The sequence below is a fragment of the Mirounga angustirostris genome, unplaced genomic scaffold (genome assembly GCF_029215605.1).
Source record: "Mirounga angustirostris isolate CCGP_5_RB_7025 unplaced genomic scaffold, mMirAng1.0.hap1 SCAF_10, whole genome shotgun sequence".
In the NCBI taxonomy this organism is placed as follows: domain Eukaryota; kingdom Metazoa; phylum Chordata; class Mammalia; order Carnivora; family Phocidae; genus Mirounga; species Mirounga angustirostris.
The window spans coordinates 117,054,220-117,074,347 of record NW_026991718.1 but is presented as its reverse complement, the minus strand read 5'-3'; the positions used below and the strand labels follow the sequence as shown (position 1 = coordinate 117,074,347).

The following is a 20,128-nucleotide window of genomic DNA, read 5'->3' as shown; positions in this document are numbered from 1 at the left end:
GATGTCTTTCCCAGACAGGTGAAAAGGGAGAGGGTGTTTCAAGCAGACGGAAAGAAGAGCGCATGCAAAGACACAGTAAGCTGGGCACATTCAGGGCAGCGGTGCACGGTACTGCTAGAACGCAAAGAGCAAAAGGGCAGCAGCAAAACATGAAGCCTGCTGATTTTGTGTATTAGAAAGATTACGCCTGCCATAGTGGATCGAAAAGTACTTGCTGGTGGCGGGGAGCAGAAGACAGAGGGAAAATATATCAGAGGCAGAGAGATGGGTTAAAAAAAAAAAAAAAAGCAAAGTAATAGTATACTAGGAGTGAAAAGGACTGAATTCAGATTGAACCTGGGGTGCCTATGAGACACAGCAGTGATGTCCAGCTTAAACGTATCGGTCTGGAGTCTAGGAATGAGATTAAAAAGGACTGACAAATGGAAAAAAAAAGGTGACAGGCAGGCAGTCTTTAAATGATATTGTGAACCACAAATTAATCCTGGCAAGAAACTTGGATAATGCCATATGAAATAATTTTTGTTTGCTTTACAATGTACACGATAAAGTTCACTTCCTTTCAGCTCCCAGAGTAGAAGATCACCTTCCAGGATCCAGGATTTCTATGAATGAGACAGTGAGATCAAAATAACTAAATTCATAGTTGCTCTCAAACTATTGTGCCAAAGAACACTGGTGCTCTGGGAGATGCTAAGAGACACTCCACCGCTAAAACAGAATAATGGTGGTCTTCTATGTTGCTAGACATAGTTTTTCAATTTTCCATTTCTATTCCCATCCATTTTTTCATAAACTACTCGTACCAACCACTGCTCAACTAATTGCCAGAGAACAAAACAAATATGTAGAAGACAGAGGTTAAGATTTTGGTGTATAGCACTATGGTAGGCCCGGTATGCAGAGAAACCACTTATGCCATGGCTGAGCTGATGGTAAAGTAAGATGAACAATCAAGTGACCAAAAACCAGGGCTCTAAAGAACACACGTTGGCAAACTTTATGCAAAGGGCCAGAGAGAAAATACTGTAGGTTTCATGGGCCATATATGGTTTCTGTAGCATCTTTTCCTTTGTGTGTGTTTTAAAATATATGTGACACTTCTAAGATACAAAAAACCATTCTTAGCTTGTTGAGTCTTGGAAAAACAGGCCTCAGCCAGATCTGTTCCACAGGCCTTCGTTGCCAATCTCTAATAAAGAGGATCAACAAAGCTCAAATCTGGTTCTTCAAAAAGACCAATAAAATGGACAAATCTTTGGCAAGAGTGATAAAGAAAGAGAGAAAAGGCACACACAAAAAACCAGTAATGGGTATGATAAGAAAGGGAGAGAACTACAGATATAGCAGATATTAAGCCAACAGAGCATAAGGAATAATTTTAAATCAGAAACTTGGAAAACAGGTAAGATGGACAAATTCCTAGGAAAATATAAATTTCCCTAACTGACTTAAAAAAAAAATAAAAAAGAAAACCTGAATGGGTCTATACCCATTCAGAAAACTCAATCAGTAGTTAAAAATCTTCTCTCAAAGAAAATTTAAAGTCCAGAAGCAATTACTATCAAGTTCTACCAAATATTCAAGAAGGAAGTAATTCTAATATTAAACTCCTACATTATTTGACTCATTTAATAAAGCATCATTCAACTCATTTATAAAGCTAAAACAAACAAACAAAAGCTTTCTGAGGGTAAACTTACAGGCCAAACCCACTCAGGTACTGGTATCAAATTCCTAAATAAAATACAGAATCCTAAAAAACATAAAAAAGATGGGCTTCTTCCAGGAATGAAAGGTTAGTTCAACATTAGAAAATCCGTTAATGCAATTTTCACCATACTTTAAAAAACCATCTCGATAAATGCAGAAAAAGTTTTTGATAAAATTGAATGATCAATTATGTAAAATCTGTGACATCAATAAGAGAAGAAATCTCCTTAATCTGATAAATGCTATCTCCAAAAAACTCAAAACAAACATTATACTCAATAAAATACATTCCCTTTCTGAAAACAAACATTATACTCAATAAAATACATTCCCTTTAACCCAGGAATAAGAAAAGTTTGCCCTTGATCACTACTCCTTCCTATTTAATCTTGCATTAAAAGTCATAGCTAGTAAAATGTAAACACACGCACAAACTAATAAATTATTGAAATGAAATGTGACAGAAAATAATCTTGTTCCCACGTATTAACTGCTACTCCCTAAAAAGGGCATATACCCAGGGGTTTGCTACTAAAAGTTCAACAAGTAGTTCTCCAGGAAAAAAGTGCTGATTGTTTTATTTTCCAGTTTACATGGCATAAATACTTCCACTCTACCAGATTTCAAGTTACCAATGTGATCCCACTAAACATGGTGTTGGAAAGAGAGGCACACAGTAAGCTTTCATGAGCCTGTATGAGCTAGCTCAAACACATCACTGTTTATACTTCCCTCCCCGCACCACAGACATCAGGCTTGGCCATGTGACTTTTTATGGCCAATAAAATGAGAGCATAAGTAATATAGGTGTCTTTAGAGGAGAAGTTTAAAGATTTATTGCATTAATCAGCCTTTTCTCTCTGCTACGAGAAAGTTACATCCCATTGAGCACTGTTCTTTTAGTATGAATTCCAAAATAAAGATGTGGAGCAGAACTTCAGATGGCCAGTGATGGATGTATCAAGAGTGAAAAATAAACATCTGTCACTGAAAGTCCTTGAGGTTGCAGAGTTGCTATTGCAACAAAACCAGACTGATAACGAGACATAGCAAAGGTGCTTAATATAAGATCAATACCTAAGAGTTATTTGTATTACCTAGTTGATATTTACAGAACATTCTTTTCAGATGCACAAGGAATATTTAGCAACATACACTATGTTCTGGGCCAAAAACAAGTCTTAATAAATTTTTTTTTTTTAAAGATTTTATTTATTTATTTGACAGAGAGAGACACAGCGAGAGAGGGAACACAAGCAGGGGGAGCGGGAGAGGGAGAAGCAGGCTTCCCGCTGAGCAGGGAGCCTGATGCGGGGCTCGATCCCAGGACTCTGGGATCATGACCTGAGCCGAAGGCAGACGCTTAACGACTGAGCCACCCAGGCACCCCAAGTCTTAATAAATTTAAAAGGATTCAAATAACGTAAAGTATGTTCTCTGACCACAATGGTATTAAAGTAGAAATAAAAAATAGAAGGATATTTGGGAAATCCCTAAATATTTGGAAAGTAAATAACACACTTTTAAATAACTCAGGGGTCAAGGATGAAATGAAAAGATAAATCAGAAAGTATTCTGAACTAAAAATACAACATATCAAAATGTGTGTGACAGGCTTAAGGTAGCAGTTAGAGAGAAATTTATAGTATCAAACATGTTAAAAAATAAGATCTCGGGGCTCCTGAGTGGCTCAGTTGGTTAAGTGGTCAACTCTTAATTTGGGCTCAGGTCATTATCTCAGGGTGGTGAGATCGAGCCCCACATCAAGCTCTGTACTCAGCAGGGAGTCTGCTTGAGATTCTCTCCCTCTCCCTCTGTCCCACCCCCTGCTTGTGTGCTCGCTCTCTCTCTAAAATAAACAAATCTTTAAAAAAAAATAAGATCTCAATTAAATGATCTTCAATTCCCACCTTGAGAAATCAGAAGAATAGCAAATTAAACCCCCAAGTAATCAGAAGGAAAAAAAATGATCAGAGAAGAAATCACTGACATAGAAAACAAAAAGTAGTAGAGATAAATCAATAAGAAAAACCTGATTCTCTGACAAGATCAACAAAATGGGTAGCCAGCCTGATTAGGAAAAAAAGAAGACATCAATGGCCAACATTGGGAATAAGGGAGAGCACATCACTACAGATGCTACAGATACTAAAAAATAAGGGAGTAGTCATGAACAACTTTTGGCCAATTGGTTCCACCACTAAGATAAAATGAATTCCTTGAAAGACACTGACAGGTTACCTAAGTTTACTCAAATGGGGAAAAAAAAAAAAAAACACAAAAAAAAAACCATTGCAATAAATTTAAAAATTTTATCTCAGCAAAATTTAAAACTTTTCAAAAGACTATGAAAATGAAAAGCAAGTTATGGGCTCAGAGAAGCTATATGTAAAACATTTACCTGACAACAGATTGTATCTCTGATATATAAAGAACTGTTATAATTCAACAATAAGACAAACAACTCCCCCTCCTCCTGCCAAAATGGACGTTGAACAGACGCCACCAAAGAAGATATATGAGTGGCAAATAAGCACATGGAAAAAGCCCATTATCATTAGCCACAAGGGAAATGAAAATTAAAAGCACAAGATACCCACTAGAATGACTAAAACAAAAAACACTGACCACACCAAGAATTAGTGAGGATACGGGGCAAATGGAAGTTTCATACACTGCTGGTGAGAATAAAAATGGTATGGTATAACAATTTTGTAAAAACAGACTGATACTGTCTTAAAAAGTTAACCATATTCCTATCATATGACCCAGACTTTCAACTCACAGGCATTTATCCAAGAGAAATGAAAAATATGTCCACCCAAAGATATGTACCTGAATATTCATAACTTTGTTCATTAGAGCAAAAACACTAGAAACCCAAATGTCCATCAACAAGTGAATAAACAAACTGAGATATATTCATAAAATGGAATGCTACCCAGCAAAGAAAAAGGAACAAACTATCGATACACATGGAATGAATCTCAAAATAATTATAGTTAAAATAATAATTATAGTTAAATATGCCAGAGGGGGGAAAAAAAGAGTACATACTGTATGACTCCATTTACATAAAGTTCTAGAAAATGCAAACTAATCTATAATGGACAGAAAGCAAATCGATGGTTACCTAGAGACTTGAGGTGGAGGGAGAGGAGTTATGGATTACCACGGGGCTCAAGGAAACGTTTGGGTACGATAAATATGTTTGCTGTCATGTTTGCAGTGATGGTCATGATAGGTCGACACACACTGCAAAACTCATCAACTTGTGTACTTTAAATATGTACAATTTAGCAGCCCTGGAATGATGAATAGCTATGAAGTCTGATGGAAGGGCTCCGACAGGTCCTCCACCATTTCCTGCCAAGTAATCTTGCTTCAGTTTAATCTGCCTTCTTAGCCCCAGCACTTTCCATTTCTGAAGAAGTAACGTCAGCCTGGAGGGCTATTGGAAGGATTACTTTGTGCTTTGAAGCGTTTTTCTGGTTCCCAGAGAACAGGTGCAAACTACTATTATCCATCTTAGAAAGAATAATATTCAGTGAATGGGGAAAGGGAACACTTGCTTGTTGGACAAACAACAAGCAAGATGTGTGTGTGCAGCACAGAGCGCAAACTGTATACAACCCTATCAGGAAGCTCAACTGATTTCTAAAATGTTTGCATTATTATTTTGCTTTTGCTTTTGCAGTTAAATCCCAGAGACTGAAAGCAAGAAGAAAAAGCTCTAGCTCTTAAAAAACAACAAAAACCTGAAAAGGACCAGAGTAGTAATAGTGCAATTGAGTTTGGACCTTCCCATGTTCATTAGGAACAAAACCAATATAGAACAAGGCAAAAACAAAGGGCATAAAATTTCAAGGTTTAAAAGTTCCCCAGGCTGGCCTGCCTACCTTGACACTTGGTTCAAGCCCAAGTCCAGAACTGGGCCTGCAAAAGCTTACTCTGTAGATGGTATACCATCGCCATTTTTTGTTTTCTTTGTCAGAGACACTGCTCTTTAGATTAAGGAAAATCTTACTGAGAAACCGCAGGGGGGGGGGAACCGGTAGCTCCTAAAGGGATGTGTCTCTGTACCCTTCTCTTCTTTCTTTTTTTTTTTTTTTTTGTCTATACAGTTAATAACCAAGATGGGTTTACTGTGTTTCCACTACACAACCCCAAGCTGCATTTGTACACATCCCTTGGGATCTCAGTGGTCTCTTCTCTTTCTAACTGCAACAGGGTTTTACAACAGAAGTAATAAGTTTCATGTCAACATTTTCAAGGAAACTGACAATGTAATTCTTCTGTCTCCCCCTGGCTTTGTTGTTTCTTAAAGAACACTGAACCATTTGAAACAAGGACATACTGTTAAAAAAAAGTGCTTTGTGGTGGCAGGAAGCAAACGATTTGGAGTACAGTCTATAATTAAACCTGATATATTGAAATCTTCTATTTGCAGCAACCATCTTACCAAGAGTGTAGAAAAGGCAAACCAGTCTCCATCCAGGGGGCAAGAGGGCATTTGTATAGCTCTACCTTCATGTCTGTCTAAATTCTATAATGGCCACCCTCCACCCCCCACTAAGTATCAGTTAGTTTTATTACTGAGAGTTAGACTCTCTGAATCTGATTATTCTGTTAAACTTCACAATAAATTGTGACTTTCCTAAATTTTCTTTTTCTCTCAACTATCCCTGACTACAAAAATACCACTTGGCTCACAGTCGTATCTTAACTCTTCTGCTGCTAGCCAAAGACCACGCAAACATCCTCTCAGTACCATAATTCTTGACACTCAAAGCAAAAGAATGAGGACACACAAGGAGAAGTATTTTCTCCATCAGGGGAGGATATACTATATATACACAGTATATACTGTCCAAGAGGTTCTGCGCCTTCTACCCTCACCCCATCATTTTTCTTTCCTTATCAAAACACTATGACTAAATGAGATATTCCTTTTTTGGGGGGGCTTCCTAGATGCTAGGATGGCTATCTGCTGCTTTTTCTACAGCAAGGGTTCTATTTTTTAAATATCACCTCAACAATCTTTTCTTCTTTTCCAAAATGTCTTCATCTGTCCTTTGACAGAGGAAAAACAAAAAATGAAAAGCTTTTTTTTTTCTTATCGATTCTGTCGACTACTGTAGAATCCAAACACTCTTAACACAGGAGTGAAAAAAAGTCACCTGACAACTAAACTAACACCTGGGTGGGAGGATAAAGCAGAGGAGAAAGGCCTGTCCGGTAAAGGCAGAGGTAGTAGACCTCCTTACAGTCCCTATAAACAAAGGCTGAGGGACTGCAAATCTGCATGAAGGAATTCTCTGGATCTTGAGTAGAAAGGTTATAAGAAATGAATGCCTAAACCATAACCCTGAAATACCTTGGAGGATTACAGAGGAAGAGTATTGAGAGGTTCAAATGTCCCAAAGGGGGATAAGCTGAAGTGTGGACACTTGTGTTGGCTTCTGCTCTGCTGCACAGCATAAGCACGGGCCAAAGAGGGCAGCAAGCCCAGCACTCCAGCTGATGCCTGGATTCCCCAGAGCCTTGAAGGTCAGGTTCAAAAACTGATCCGACAGGGAAGGGTGCTTGGGTGGCTCAGTCGGTTGAGCAGCTCCTGATTTCGGCTCAGGTCATGATCTCAGGGTCCTGGGATTGAGCCCTGCATCCAGCTCTGCGCTCCGTGTGGAATCTGCCTCAGGATTCTCTCTCCCTCCCTCTGCCCTTCCCCCTGCACACATGCTCTCTCTCTAAAATAAATCTTTTTTTAAAAATCTGACAGGGAAAACTAGGACTAAATATATCTAGGCAGAAGACTGAGCTCTCAACTATATGGCTTTTAACAAATCACTCCTCATTCTTTGGGTCTATGAATGGGATTTGCTAGAAATTCTATAACCCAATGATTTAAAACAGCAAAAATGTTTCTCAGATGCTTTTCTCATTCATTTAGAAAATATTTACTGGGAACCTAATGTGTATCTATTGCTAGGTACTAGGGATAAAAGAGGAAGAAGACATGGTTTCTATTCTCAAGAGTCTTATAGTACAGTCAGAGACAAACAGATGCCTACCACACAGGATGGTAAATGCTCCCATAGTGGAAAGCACAGGATGCTAGAACCTAATCCTCAACATTTGGGAGTGGGTAGGTGGGTGGGCGTAAGGAGAGTGCTGAGGAAGTGACATAGGGGAGAAGATTCTTAAAGAAATTCAGCCTAATCATCAACTGTTGAGGAGGATATGCTGGAATTCTCATGCCTTGCTGGGGTGGGGGGAAGGTGAGGAATAGAAAATGATACAGCTTTGGAAAACAGCTTGGTAGTTTAATAACAGTGAACTTACATTTCCAATATGACCTAGTTGTTCCATTCCTAGGTATCTACCCTAGAGAGATGAAAATATATGTTTAAAGATTTTTAAGCAGCTTTATTAATAATAGCAAGACACTGGAAACAACCCAAATGTTCATCAAGAGGTGGATAAATTAAAAAACTGGAATGCAGAAATATAATGGAATACTGCTAAAAGTGAACAAGAACCAAATTACTGATATATGCAAAATGAATGAATCTCAAAAACAATCTGTTGAGCGACACAGGCTAAACAAAACACAGACTAAATCAATTTAAATTTAAAAACTGATACTTGATTCAGTTATTAGGAAACATTTAAGTATGTTTGGAGAAACTTAGGTATGGGAATCTACTTTTCAACTATAAATCTTATGAAACCTAGATACAAAGCAAGTGCTTTATGAAAATTTAGCACTGAATTGAGACGTAAATATGCACTGGATTTCAAAGACTTAGTAGGAAAAAAGTAAAATGGCTCAATAATATTTTTTACTGATTACCTGTTGAGATGATTTTTATTATACTGGGTTAAATAAAATGTATTATTAAAATTAATTTTGTTTTTTTAACCCTTTTACCATGCTACTGCAAAATATAAAACTATATACCTTGCTTGCATTACTTTTCTATTGGACATTGCCATTTATAACTCCATTGTGTTGAAAACAAAGATAGATACATCCATCAAAATTAAAACTGTACACTTAAAATGGGCATGTTTTATTATAAATAAATGATGCTTCAGTAAAGTTGATAAATACTAAATTGGGTAGTGTATGTGCATGTGTGATAATGTGTGTGTGTAAATGACTATCTTGCTAATGACCTTTACTTATCAATAATCAGAAATGTAAAAAAAAAAAAATTCACAGATATGCAAACCCTTAAGAGGAACAGTTCATGTGACACATTAAATTATACTGCAGTTACTTAACATCAGCCTCCCTCACCAGTGATTGAGTTTCTCGAAAGCAAGAATCCTATCTTGTTCATCTCTGTATTAAGCCTAGCACTTAACATAGTAAGTTAACATGGTACTTTATCAGTGTTTTAATAGCTGCAGAATTGTCCCAGACACATTACATATAGTTTAGTTTCCACAAAATCCCTGCAAATTTGGCATCGTTACTCTCATTTTTCAGATGAAAAACTGAGGGTCAGAGGTCAGAAAGGTTGGAGTAACTCACCAAATAGCCACTAGTAAGTGAAAGAGCTTTGTTCCAAACCCACATTTACCTCAACTCCCAAAACCCACTCTTCCATGCTATATCACACTGCCACCTTTCCAGGAGGGCATTTCATGACTGCTCAATGCCTAAATCCCAGTAAAGAGTGGTACTTAGGAGCAATGGAACCACAGAATTTTCCTAAACTTCTTGTGCTACAGCCTCCAAGTCTTGAATGGGCTTCTCTCTAAACAGAGAGAGCAACTTGGCAACTCTTGCTAGATCAGGATGAATCTAGTAGGAAAAAAAAAAATCCCTCCCAATTAAACTTTCAATTTGGGAGTCTGAAGAAGAAAAATAACACAGAACAAAGAAGCATGGGAAAGAGAAAAAAGGGAATGCTGCATCTGCTAAAATAGCTAGTTAATGAAAAGAATTAATCTAACAGTAACTTCAGCATTCAAAAATGAGAAGTTAGGAGATCCTACAGAGGTACAATTTCTAAGGCTTTTGGAGCACCTCTGTAATTAGGCTCCCAGAATCTCAGCATTCCTGTTTGAATAATCCATATTTCTGGTTATTTATTCATCTCCCCACTGCCGCACATTACCAACCCATATGCTACAGGAATACATCACTTCATATTTGCACTCAACCATCCAAAGACATTGGCAGTTCAGACCTTTAAGAAGCTTAGGAAAAAGTCCCTGTAGAGTACAGTTTTAAGGTTAGAAGGCCCAGGACGCCAAATGCATCTTCTTTATATGCTATTTACTCGAGAGAAGGCGGGTCATTTCAACAAAAGGACAGGCAATTAGAAGGGTAAAGGAGATAAACAAACAAAAGACTCAAGAGAGTAAAGCTAGCAAAAATCAGCTGAACACTAAAGGCCTCCGAATAATTCCAATGCCCCTCTCTGCACTTTAAAATAGATTTTTTTAAAGCAATTCCACAAAGGAAGATTTTCAATCAATCCAAGGTCTCGTATGCACTGGACAAACGAAGAGGTCTACTGTGCCCCCAGCCCTACACATGCCTAAAGAGAAGATGTTTTAGAAATATATACCTTGATAATCTTAAATACAAAAATAGTTTTAAACAAAAACATGGTCATTGAAGAATTCGCTACAATATCAAAACAATGGAAATAGTCTCAATATCACCAACAGAACACTAAGCAAGCTACATTTCCTTAGAGTCCATTATACAGTTATTGAAAACTCTCACAAAGATTATGTCACCACATGAGAAATGCCATGTTAAGTTTAAAAAGAAACAGTACAGAAAATTACATGTGTGACAGGACTAAAAAGCTGGCAAAAACAAGGAAATAATTACAGGAAAAAAGAGTGAAAGAAATCTACACTCAAAGTTGGGTTGTGTTTACATGACAAGAGCTGTTTTTTTAGCTTCTTAGAGGCAGGAATCCTGTCTTACTCATTTCTTTTATAAGGGCAGCACTTAACATAGTACCTTATCAGTGTTTTAACAGCAGTTTTGCATGTCTATATTCTAAATTATATTTAATAGATACATTTATTGAATTTATAAAATTTTTTTTCAAAGATCTAGTTTAGCATAGTTTGCATGTACATGAATAGAAGTTTCAAGAATGCAGACTCTAGCTCGATTTCATGAAGAGTAATAATGATTAGTGTCTTCCAGCCACACAAACATGGTCTAGTGGCTCTCAGTTTAAAAAATTGCCCCTTGGGCGCCTGGGTGGCTCAGACGGTTAAGTGTCTGCCTTCGGCTCAGGTCATGATCCCAGGGTCCTGGGATCGAGTCCCGCATCGGGCTCCCTGCTCCTTGGGAGCCTGCTTCTCCCTCTGCTTCTCTCTCTCTCTCTCTCTCTCTGTCTCTCATGAATAAATAAATATATATAAAAAAAAAAATCTTAAAAAATTGCCCCTTAACCCCCACCACACTCTGGTCACCATACCCCTGCTCCCATTTCTCCCAGATTTCTCAAGGGTTATTGACACAAGCTACCTCCCATTTACTTCCAACATTAGGATTCTATGAAATATACTAAACACGATATCCATTTTAAAAATTTTATTTTTATTTATTTGACAGAGAGAGACACAGCGAGAGAGGGAACACAAGCAGGGGGAGTGGGAGAGGGAGAAGCAGGCTTCCCGCTGAGCAGGGAGCCCCATGTGGGGCTGGATCCCAGGACCCTGGGATCATGACCTGAGCCGAAGGCAGATGCTTAATGACTGAGCCACCCAGGCGCCCCAACATGATATCCATTTTAAATACCTTAAGGAATTAGAGCATAAATAATAAGAAGATCTATAAGGAAATTACTATAAAGAAAAGATCGAAAATCGGAGGGGTAGACGAACCATGAGAGACGATGGACTCTGAAAAACAAACAGGGTTCTAGAGGGGAGGGGGATGGGAGGATGGGTTAGCCTGGTGGTGGGTACTGAGGAGGGCACATTCTGCATGGAGCACTGGGTGTTATGCACAAACAATGAATCATGGAACACTTCATCTAAAACTAATGATGTAATGTATGGGGATTAACATAAGAATTAAAAAAAAAACAGAAAAAAAAAAAGAAAAGAAAAGTTCGAGAACTGTCTTGCACATTTTCTTATCTCCTATGCTAGGCACATAGCACATGTGCAATTCACAGAAAATATATAATGAAAGATATGTATGAATAAAAAATGATATTCTGCTATCAACAAGAAAAATACAGACAAACATATGGAATAGATAGGTCTATGTGATATAAAGTTTAGAAATTAACATAGGGTATGTTTAGAAGATCATGACTAGATTTCCCAAAACCAACACAGTAAGAGAAGGAACAAAAAGACATTTCCCTTCAAGAGAGCAGTCATATCACCAACCGATACAACAGGGCACAAACAGACCAAAATGTACTTTCTATTCACCCACTCTAACTTGAGAGAAGACCATCCCGCCCCCCACCACACACACACACACACACACACACACACACGCAGGCACGTGCCACACGCGCACACGCACCCCTGAAGGCCTTACTGTTTTTCGTATCTAATAAACTCAATGGACTAAAAGACCATAGATATGTGTTCTGGAATTTGGGCTAACGGTGAGGAGCTGGACAAAAAAAACGGAGCACTAGGAGATAAGAAACGTACCTGAGCATGAGATTCATCAGCTGCAGACCCTCACCCTTCAGGAAGCGCTCACGATTGGAACTGAGCATTAGGCAGGAACAGAGTGAATCAAACAGATTCTCCATCATCTCCTGCTCTTCAGCGGTGCTAGGATTGTGTCTTTTAAACACCTGTCAAGCAAAGACACCAGAAAGCACAGAGCCATAAGAGAACATCTTTTCATCAGTCAGCACTCAACAATTTCCAAAGTTTGCCTGTCCTGATAACCCCAGCAACTGAGGAAGCAGAAGCTCACCAAACAAAATTCTCTACAGCTTCCATGTTAGAGAAACTGGACTTTCTGAGTCACAGGTATTAGATAGCTATCAGCTCAAACAAAAAACCAAAACACTCAACTGACTACTGGGTCCATAAGTGATTGATAGTTCCAAGGAGGCAGATTTAAAAACAAAACAAAGCAAAAAAACCAAAAACCCAAACCAACAAAACCCTTTTACTGTGAAATAGAGCACTGACATAGAAAATTCCATAAAAGGCATATACAGCTGAAACCACCATCTCCAGGTCAAAAAACAACTTTGCCAGTTACCTCCAAAGCCCTCTACTTGCCCAGCCCAACCACGACCCATTTCACCCCTTCTAAAAGAAACCACAATCTAGAAGGGCCACAACCTAAGGAAGTTTCCTAACCGTCGGGGCTACTGAACTGCCTCACACAGCAGTTGTGGCTCTAAGTCATGGAAACAGCTAAAAGCAGACGTTTCGTCTCTGCCAGAGATATACGGCATGTTAAGAGGAAAGCCTTTTAACAGTATATGCATACCCATAGACTCTACTAAAAAATGATCAGTAATCTTGCAGGAACAGGACTAAGCACCTTCCCAGAACACTGGGAACAGATTCACATTTCAAAGCTCTATTTTTTGGGGTGGAGGCCAAGCCACTCAGGCTGCTGGCACCAAGATGGCAGATGTATGCAAACTGACATCTCAGACACTCCCAACACTCAAGATTTATCCAAATGATCTATATTCAGTCTTGGCTTTGGAATAGCAAAGAGATTCAGAAGAGATTTGTTAGAAGAAATCTTAACAGTATTTTCAGAATGCCAGCAGAACATTTCAACTAGACTTACATTTCTTACAATGAGAAAATGGCATTTTCTAAAATTTTTTTTTTTAAAGATTTTATTTATTTATTTGACAGAGAGAGAGAGACAGCGAGAGAGGGAACACGAGCAGGGGGAGTGGGAGAAGGAGAAGCAGGCTTCCCGCCGAGCAGGGAGCCCGATGCAGGGCTTGATCCCAGGACCCTGGGGGATCATGACCTGAGCCGAAGGCAGACACTTAACGACTGAGCCACCGAGGCGCCCCCATTTTCTAATTTCTTATTCCAGCCTCTAGAACCACATCCTTCCCTATCCTCCTCCGTGACCTCTATCCCACAGCATTGGAACTTGTATTCCTTGAGCTTATCTGGATTCTAAATGAAGAGAATCCATTTTACTGGCAGATTGAAAGGAAAGAAAGTGATTCATCTTGGGACTGGGTCAACTGGAAATAATTTGGTATTCTCGGCCCAAGAATATACACTTAAGCAGGAAGCACACTTCTTCTGAATTGACAAATATCAGAAGACGGAGAAAATCAATCCATAGCAGATACACAGTGATACCTGGTCATAAAGAGCAAATGACTAAGAAAAGGAGGCAAACTATGTAGTTCCACTGTAACCTCAAACCTGCCAACATACTCCATATGGCTTGCATCACACGGCCTATTTCTTCCCACATTTTCCAGCTCCACCTCCCATTTAAAGCAGGCCATGTATCTTCACGGCAGACAAGAAGCATAAGAATTACTCACGGATAACTGCTGAAGAAGCACATCGATTCCATCCAGCTCCCCAAGCAATTCCCTGTTTTCTAAAAGGGGAAAAAAATAGAGGAAGAAAAAAATGAAGCTAACTGTCAGATTTTACAGCCGTCTAACACTGATACATCAGCAAACAAAATCAATACAGCTTGACAGAGTACAAAAGCTGCACAGAGAGCGAGAGGGAGAGCAAGGGGATGCCAAAGGCAAGAGAGCTTGCTGTCATGATCTGAAACAAGCCTGGCTCCTATCCTAACAGAATATCAATACTGAGAGGGAGCCTCACCATCATTGTCCTGGAGCAATATGGCCAGCACTTCACTACAATACAGTTTGTTGGCATCAAAAGGCATCTTTGCCTGTGGGGAAATAGGAGAAATGAGAAAAAACATTAAGGGGCCATGCTTCCTTCCCCAGGACGAATTTTTCACAAGAACTAGGATCTGAGTTAGAAAGAAGTATAAGTTAGAAAGCAAAAAGGCAGGTTAATGGTAAAAAAAAAAAAAAAAAAAGTCTGCCTCTGCTCTCAAGAAATCAGACTCAAATACTACATAGTAAAACCATAAATGGCAGATGTACACAATGGCTCTCACATTGCTAATGCCCAGGTATGAAAGTCACCTCCTCAGTGAAGCCTTCCCAGGTTCCCCATTTTAAGTCCAGGGACTGTTGTCTAGCACATAGTATATACTCAAATGTGAACTAGAGGAATGATTGAAAGTTTTGAAAGTTTTGAAATTTTAAGACTAAAATCCACTATGAAGCTTTGTTCACATATTATAATCATAAAACTAGGCTATAAATTAGCTGACAGATGATCAGAGAAGGTGAAAAGAAAGCAAGTTCTTGTTTAGATTAGTTGAATGTATTTATAATAAAGTAGTTCCTTTTGCATTTTTTTAATTCTTAAAATTTAATTTGAAATCATAAACCTATCTGTTCGTGTGCCATAATCTGCCTACTATTTAAAAAGGAAACCACATTAAAAATGCAGAAATGTGTTAATATTTTAACACCCAAATTACTACCCACAATTCTTTCCCTGCTGCATGCTCTGCTACTTGGTGTTTCAGAGGGGACATATCTACTGCAGAGACTATCTTTTATGGCTGTCCACATTGTTGCTTCGGTAGCGAGACTCAACTATCTCACCATTAATAAGGCCCCTTTGGATAAAGGTGCACAGAGAGGACCAAACCTCATCGATGTGTTTTTATTTACCGTCCCTTGATCCTTAAAATGCAGGCACATAGACAACAATTGTTAATCAGCAGCAGTCTTGCTACCTATCCAGGTTTTTGAAATGACAAATCATTTCTGTACCTGGAAAGGACAGGAAAGTGTTCGTCTTAGAGCTAACACCTCCATCACCTTAGTGCTATTCACAGTTCTATCTGGACATTGATTTTGTACTTAAGAAGGAAGAGTGGCCCCTAATGAAGCAACACCCAGCAACTTTTCAGTTTTCTATGCACGTCTTTCTCGTCAAGCCTAAGTCCACCCCACAGGGTTTCAGGAAGCTGACCATCTTAAGTTAAAAGATCTGTTAATGCAAAGTCTTACGTGTACTGACTGCAAGGTATGCTCCCTGGGCAAGCTTGAGGCCTTGTTTCAAGAAATTCAGTATATAACAGCCAGGGTTTAAATGTAATCTGTAGTATGTTTCACTTTAAGGAAAGCAGTTTTATAAAAATCAAAACACAGTGATAAGCCAAGGGGTAAGCATCTCTATCAGAATCAAGGATTTGCTAATAAAATTACTCAAATTATTTAAATTACAAGTATTGGTATTTTTAAATGATTTAAGCCACACCACTTCACTTATATGCAGCTTTTCAAGGACCAGGGTTCTTGCTTGAACCAAGAGGCACGTAACTAAAAGAAGCCAAAAGACATCATAGCCTTTCTGTGGTTTCAATGGCTCTTGTCCTTTATTTGATTTTATAAATCCTATCTCCAAGATGAGGGGGAGATTTTCTCTTTTTTTCAACGAGTATTTATTAGGCATCTGCTATACGCAAGACAAAGAACTAAACATGAAAGCACACAGGTGAATTAGACATGAACCTTGTCCATTGTTATGGCACTTAAAAATATTACACTGAATTAAAAATAATTTTAATAATTAATACGGTCATGTTTAAAAAATATATGTATGAATCTGGGATTGATGCACCTAGGTTTGACTCATGAGCATGTACTACCTATGTGACACGAAGTCTGCAGTTCCCAAACTGTGTGCCGAGGTACCTGGGGTGTCAAACTCAATTCACAGGGGCACTGCAGGATACTTTAAAATTTCCAAAGAAAGCACAGTGACATTTGACATCTGTTGAACACTGCATTAACTACTAGCTCCAGGTACACTCTTTTGATGACATCCTGTCTTTGTGAAGCTGGTTTTTGGTGGTTGCTGTAATAAAAGAACTGTGTGAAAATCAGTATGGAGAGCAGGAATGAGGGTGGTGGTGTTCAACTGGATTCCAAGGTTTTAGAAGTTGTGCAGCACTCAAAGGCACACACATCTATTAGTAAGTAACTGTGGTCTTTAAGTATAAAATAAAAAATTTTTTTTCTTTTAATTCATGTGTATTACTTTTTCAAATGGCTACTGAATTATTAGGACATAAATACGTTTTAAATTGCTTGGACCTAACTACTTAATAAACATGATTGTTAGGTCCTTCCTGGCAGAGGGGCACTGTAAAAACGAAATTCCTAAGACATCCAGGGCACCATGAACTGAGAGTGGGCATATATGACCCAAGGAACATTTCTTGGTCTTAAGTTTTCTTATCTGTAAAAAGCAAATAATAAAAAACATCCTAATGAAATTAATAAAATAAATAAATAACATAACATCAGGAAAGTTACTATGAGAATTAAATAAGGTAATATGGAAGTACCTAACACATAAGTTTTTCTCATGACTATAATCAGAAACATCCAGGCTAGAATCTCAGCTCTTACGGTTTTCAGCTACGTGATCCTGGCCAAATTACTCTGCCTCTCTCGCCTGATTCCTCTTATGTTAAGTAAAAATAAGTAATAATTTCCTCATGGGGTAGTTGGATTAAATTAAACAGTATATACATCACAGGCACTCAACAGCTAGTTCCCCTCTACCGAGAATTCCTGATTGCCCCAGGAAATCTCCAGCTTTTGCTGTGACACCTCAAGGAGTTTCCAGTTTGCCCGAAGTAAACTTTTAAAAATCAAAATTATAATTTCATCACTTTTTCTATTAAAATATAGGTTCTTTGAAAAACTGGCATGAAGGAGGAATCTAATCAGAAAGTCAAAATGATTAGACCCCGTAACTCCCCAACACTGAGCCCTAAAATGCTTCAGAGTCTGAAAGGGGTACCAGCTGGAAAGTACCTTGGCAAGAAGGGGAGGCTTTGGAGATACCCGGGCCCAACTGTCACAGGCTCTGCCCCATACTTCCTGTGGGGTTGGGGCAATCACTTCTCTTCTGTGGAATTCTTCCCACATCTGTAAACTGAGGATAGCAGCACCCACTTGGAAGGTTGTAAGGATCAAAAATAATATATGTGAGGTATCCAGAATAACGCTTCCCACACAGTCAACAGGCAACACATGACACTCATATCAGATGGGGAAAACTTAACGGTGATGATAAGGACAACCAAGTATTTTAATCTTGTGGAAAAGAAATAAAGGAAACTGTGGGCCAGGTGGGAAGGAAGGAGTCTATTCTTCCACGTCTAGCCAAAGACAAAAAGTCACCAAGGAAGTTTTATTTCTATTTAAATATCAGCCAGAGACGATGGCCTCCAAGCTTACAAAATATCAAACTGCCAAATTACAAGGATATTTAGTTAAAATCAGGAGAAAGGAGAACTCATTTAGGAGATATGGTCTCTTGGAGTTTGCAAAGTTAACCAATGGAACTTGAAGCTTCTGGGGGCTCTCTTCTATCCAGGAGCCTGGTGATCCTAAATCTTTCAGCTGTCAGAGTAATTACAGAGTCAAGCATAGGTTTGTACTCAGCATGTACTAGCCTCGAATAAAATTAAACTTCACCTCTTTGGGAACTGCTGCTTTTTTGGAAAGTACAAAACAATTATGCTCCGCCCGCAGCCAGAAGCTGCAGGTTATTTCTGCAGCTCACCTCTGGTACCTGGAACACATGGGGCAGGTTCAGACACATCCACAGCTCTGTACAATTGCTGAAGCAGATTGTGCCCTGTAAAATCCCAGCTCCTGGTCATAGGAGGCTAAGAACTTCCCATCAACCAGTTGTACACGTAGTATCATGTAGCCAATTCTCAATTCATTAGCTTATATGCTGAATGTTGCAACTGTTTCTGAAACACTGATTTAACTAGGTAACAAAGGGAATCTTAATTTTGTTTCTTTAGAAAAGGAAAAATAAAACTTTGGGTTTTGGTGTTATTTTCCATAGTACACAACATCCTAATAAGCTGGTATTCCCCATAAAAATGAACTGTGATGGTCTGGCTCACACTCCTGTTACCTGCTCACCTGCTAACCCATTTAATGCAATCATCTGCAAAGGGTTTCATCCTCATTAGCACAAATTAGTGACATTTATTTAAATGGATGAAAAATTCGTGAGTATTTCTATATACTGCTAGGCTACCAGCACCAAAAGAGGACTCGTCAAGGTGCCACTCACTGAAGAATTACTCAAAGACTACTGAATAAATATGGGATGATCAGTCAAACAGCAAGGCTTAACAGGCAACATAAACTATGGTGGTTCTCAGATGTTAACCAGACACCAAGTCACCTGGAGGGCTTCTTAAAACTAACTGTCAGTCCCACCCAAGATGGGTGGAGTCAGCGGGTCAAGGGGTAGGTTCAAGAATTTGCATTTTTAACATGTTGCCACGGGAACCACACCTTGAGAACAACTGGGAGATGCAAAAATAATGGAGACCCAGTCCTTGCTTTTAAAGAGTTGATGGATACTTAAAGAAAGACAATAAGCACATATACCAAGAAGGTCTGCTGCTGGGTGATGAAGAAAAAATGCTTCATGAGGATAAATGTCACACAGTTATAGGTAAATGTCAGAACCCAGATCTGCTGCCTCCCACAAGTGAACCAGTATGGAAAAAGTAAAATGTCTGATATTCAGACAAGAAAGAGGGTGGCAATGGGCTGGGGGGCAAAGTAATGCCATGGAAAGGGTGTGTGAAGAAAGTCTGGAGTCTTGGATTTAATCCCAGCTCTATCTCTAACTAGCTGTATGAATTTGGGCAAGGCACTTAATCTCTATAGGTCTCGATTTTTTAAAAATTTGCGATAGAAGTTATAAATTTCCTTTCAGTTCTAAAAATGATGGTGGCTACATGGAAGAGTAGGGATTTAAACTGATTAATGAAGGCTGTGTATAACTGAGAAGTATGTAAGAAAGACAGGAGTCATTCCTGGTGGAAGGAGGAGCATGAACAACAGATACAGAGGTCAAAATCATTCTGACCTTTGCAGAGCAGGGGGTAGGTAAAAAATGTCTGAAAAGTAATAAGACCAATGTTTTAAAAATGAGAAATGAAAAAGTCAGACTAGGCCCGGTATAAGGGGACTTTAAAAGTAAGCAGAAAAGGTGGGATCTGTTGGAGAGGTCATCAGCATCGTGTAGAAAGAGGTTCTTGAACAGGGAACGGCACACTGAAAGTGGGGTGTTAAATCTAGTGCAGGAGTAGTGCAGAATAAAAACGGCTAACAGTAATGTTCACATCTCCAGAGAGCAGAGGATATTAATGAGGGCTGTCCATTAGAATCATAGGTGGAACTTCTCTAAAATATACCAAAGACAGAGCCTGAGACAAAGGGTCTGGAAAACTGCTTTTGTTTTGTTTTTTAGATTTTATTTATTTATTTGAGGGAGAGAGAGTGTGTGTGAGAGA

At 38.8% G+C, this 20,128-nt stretch overlaps 1 protein-coding gene across 1 annotated transcript in view; it reads right to left on the bottom strand.

Annotated features, from left to right (window-relative positions):
- The window catches only part of CTNNBL1 (catenin beta like 1), a 162,482-nt gene that overhangs the window by 68,945 nt on the left and 73,409 nt on the right, over window positions 1-20,128 (bottom strand). Inside the window, exons 8-10 of the mRNA XM_064573155.1 lie at window positions 14,515-14,587; window positions 14,220-14,278; window positions 12,376-12,524 (exon numbers count right to left, since the gene is read on the bottom strand). Of these exons, the coding sequence (XP_064429225.1) occupies window positions 12,376-12,524; window positions 14,220-14,278; window positions 14,515-14,587 (281 nt within the window). The remainder of the gene's footprint in view (window positions 1-12,375; window positions 12,525-14,219; window positions 14,279-14,514; window positions 14,588-20,128) is intronic.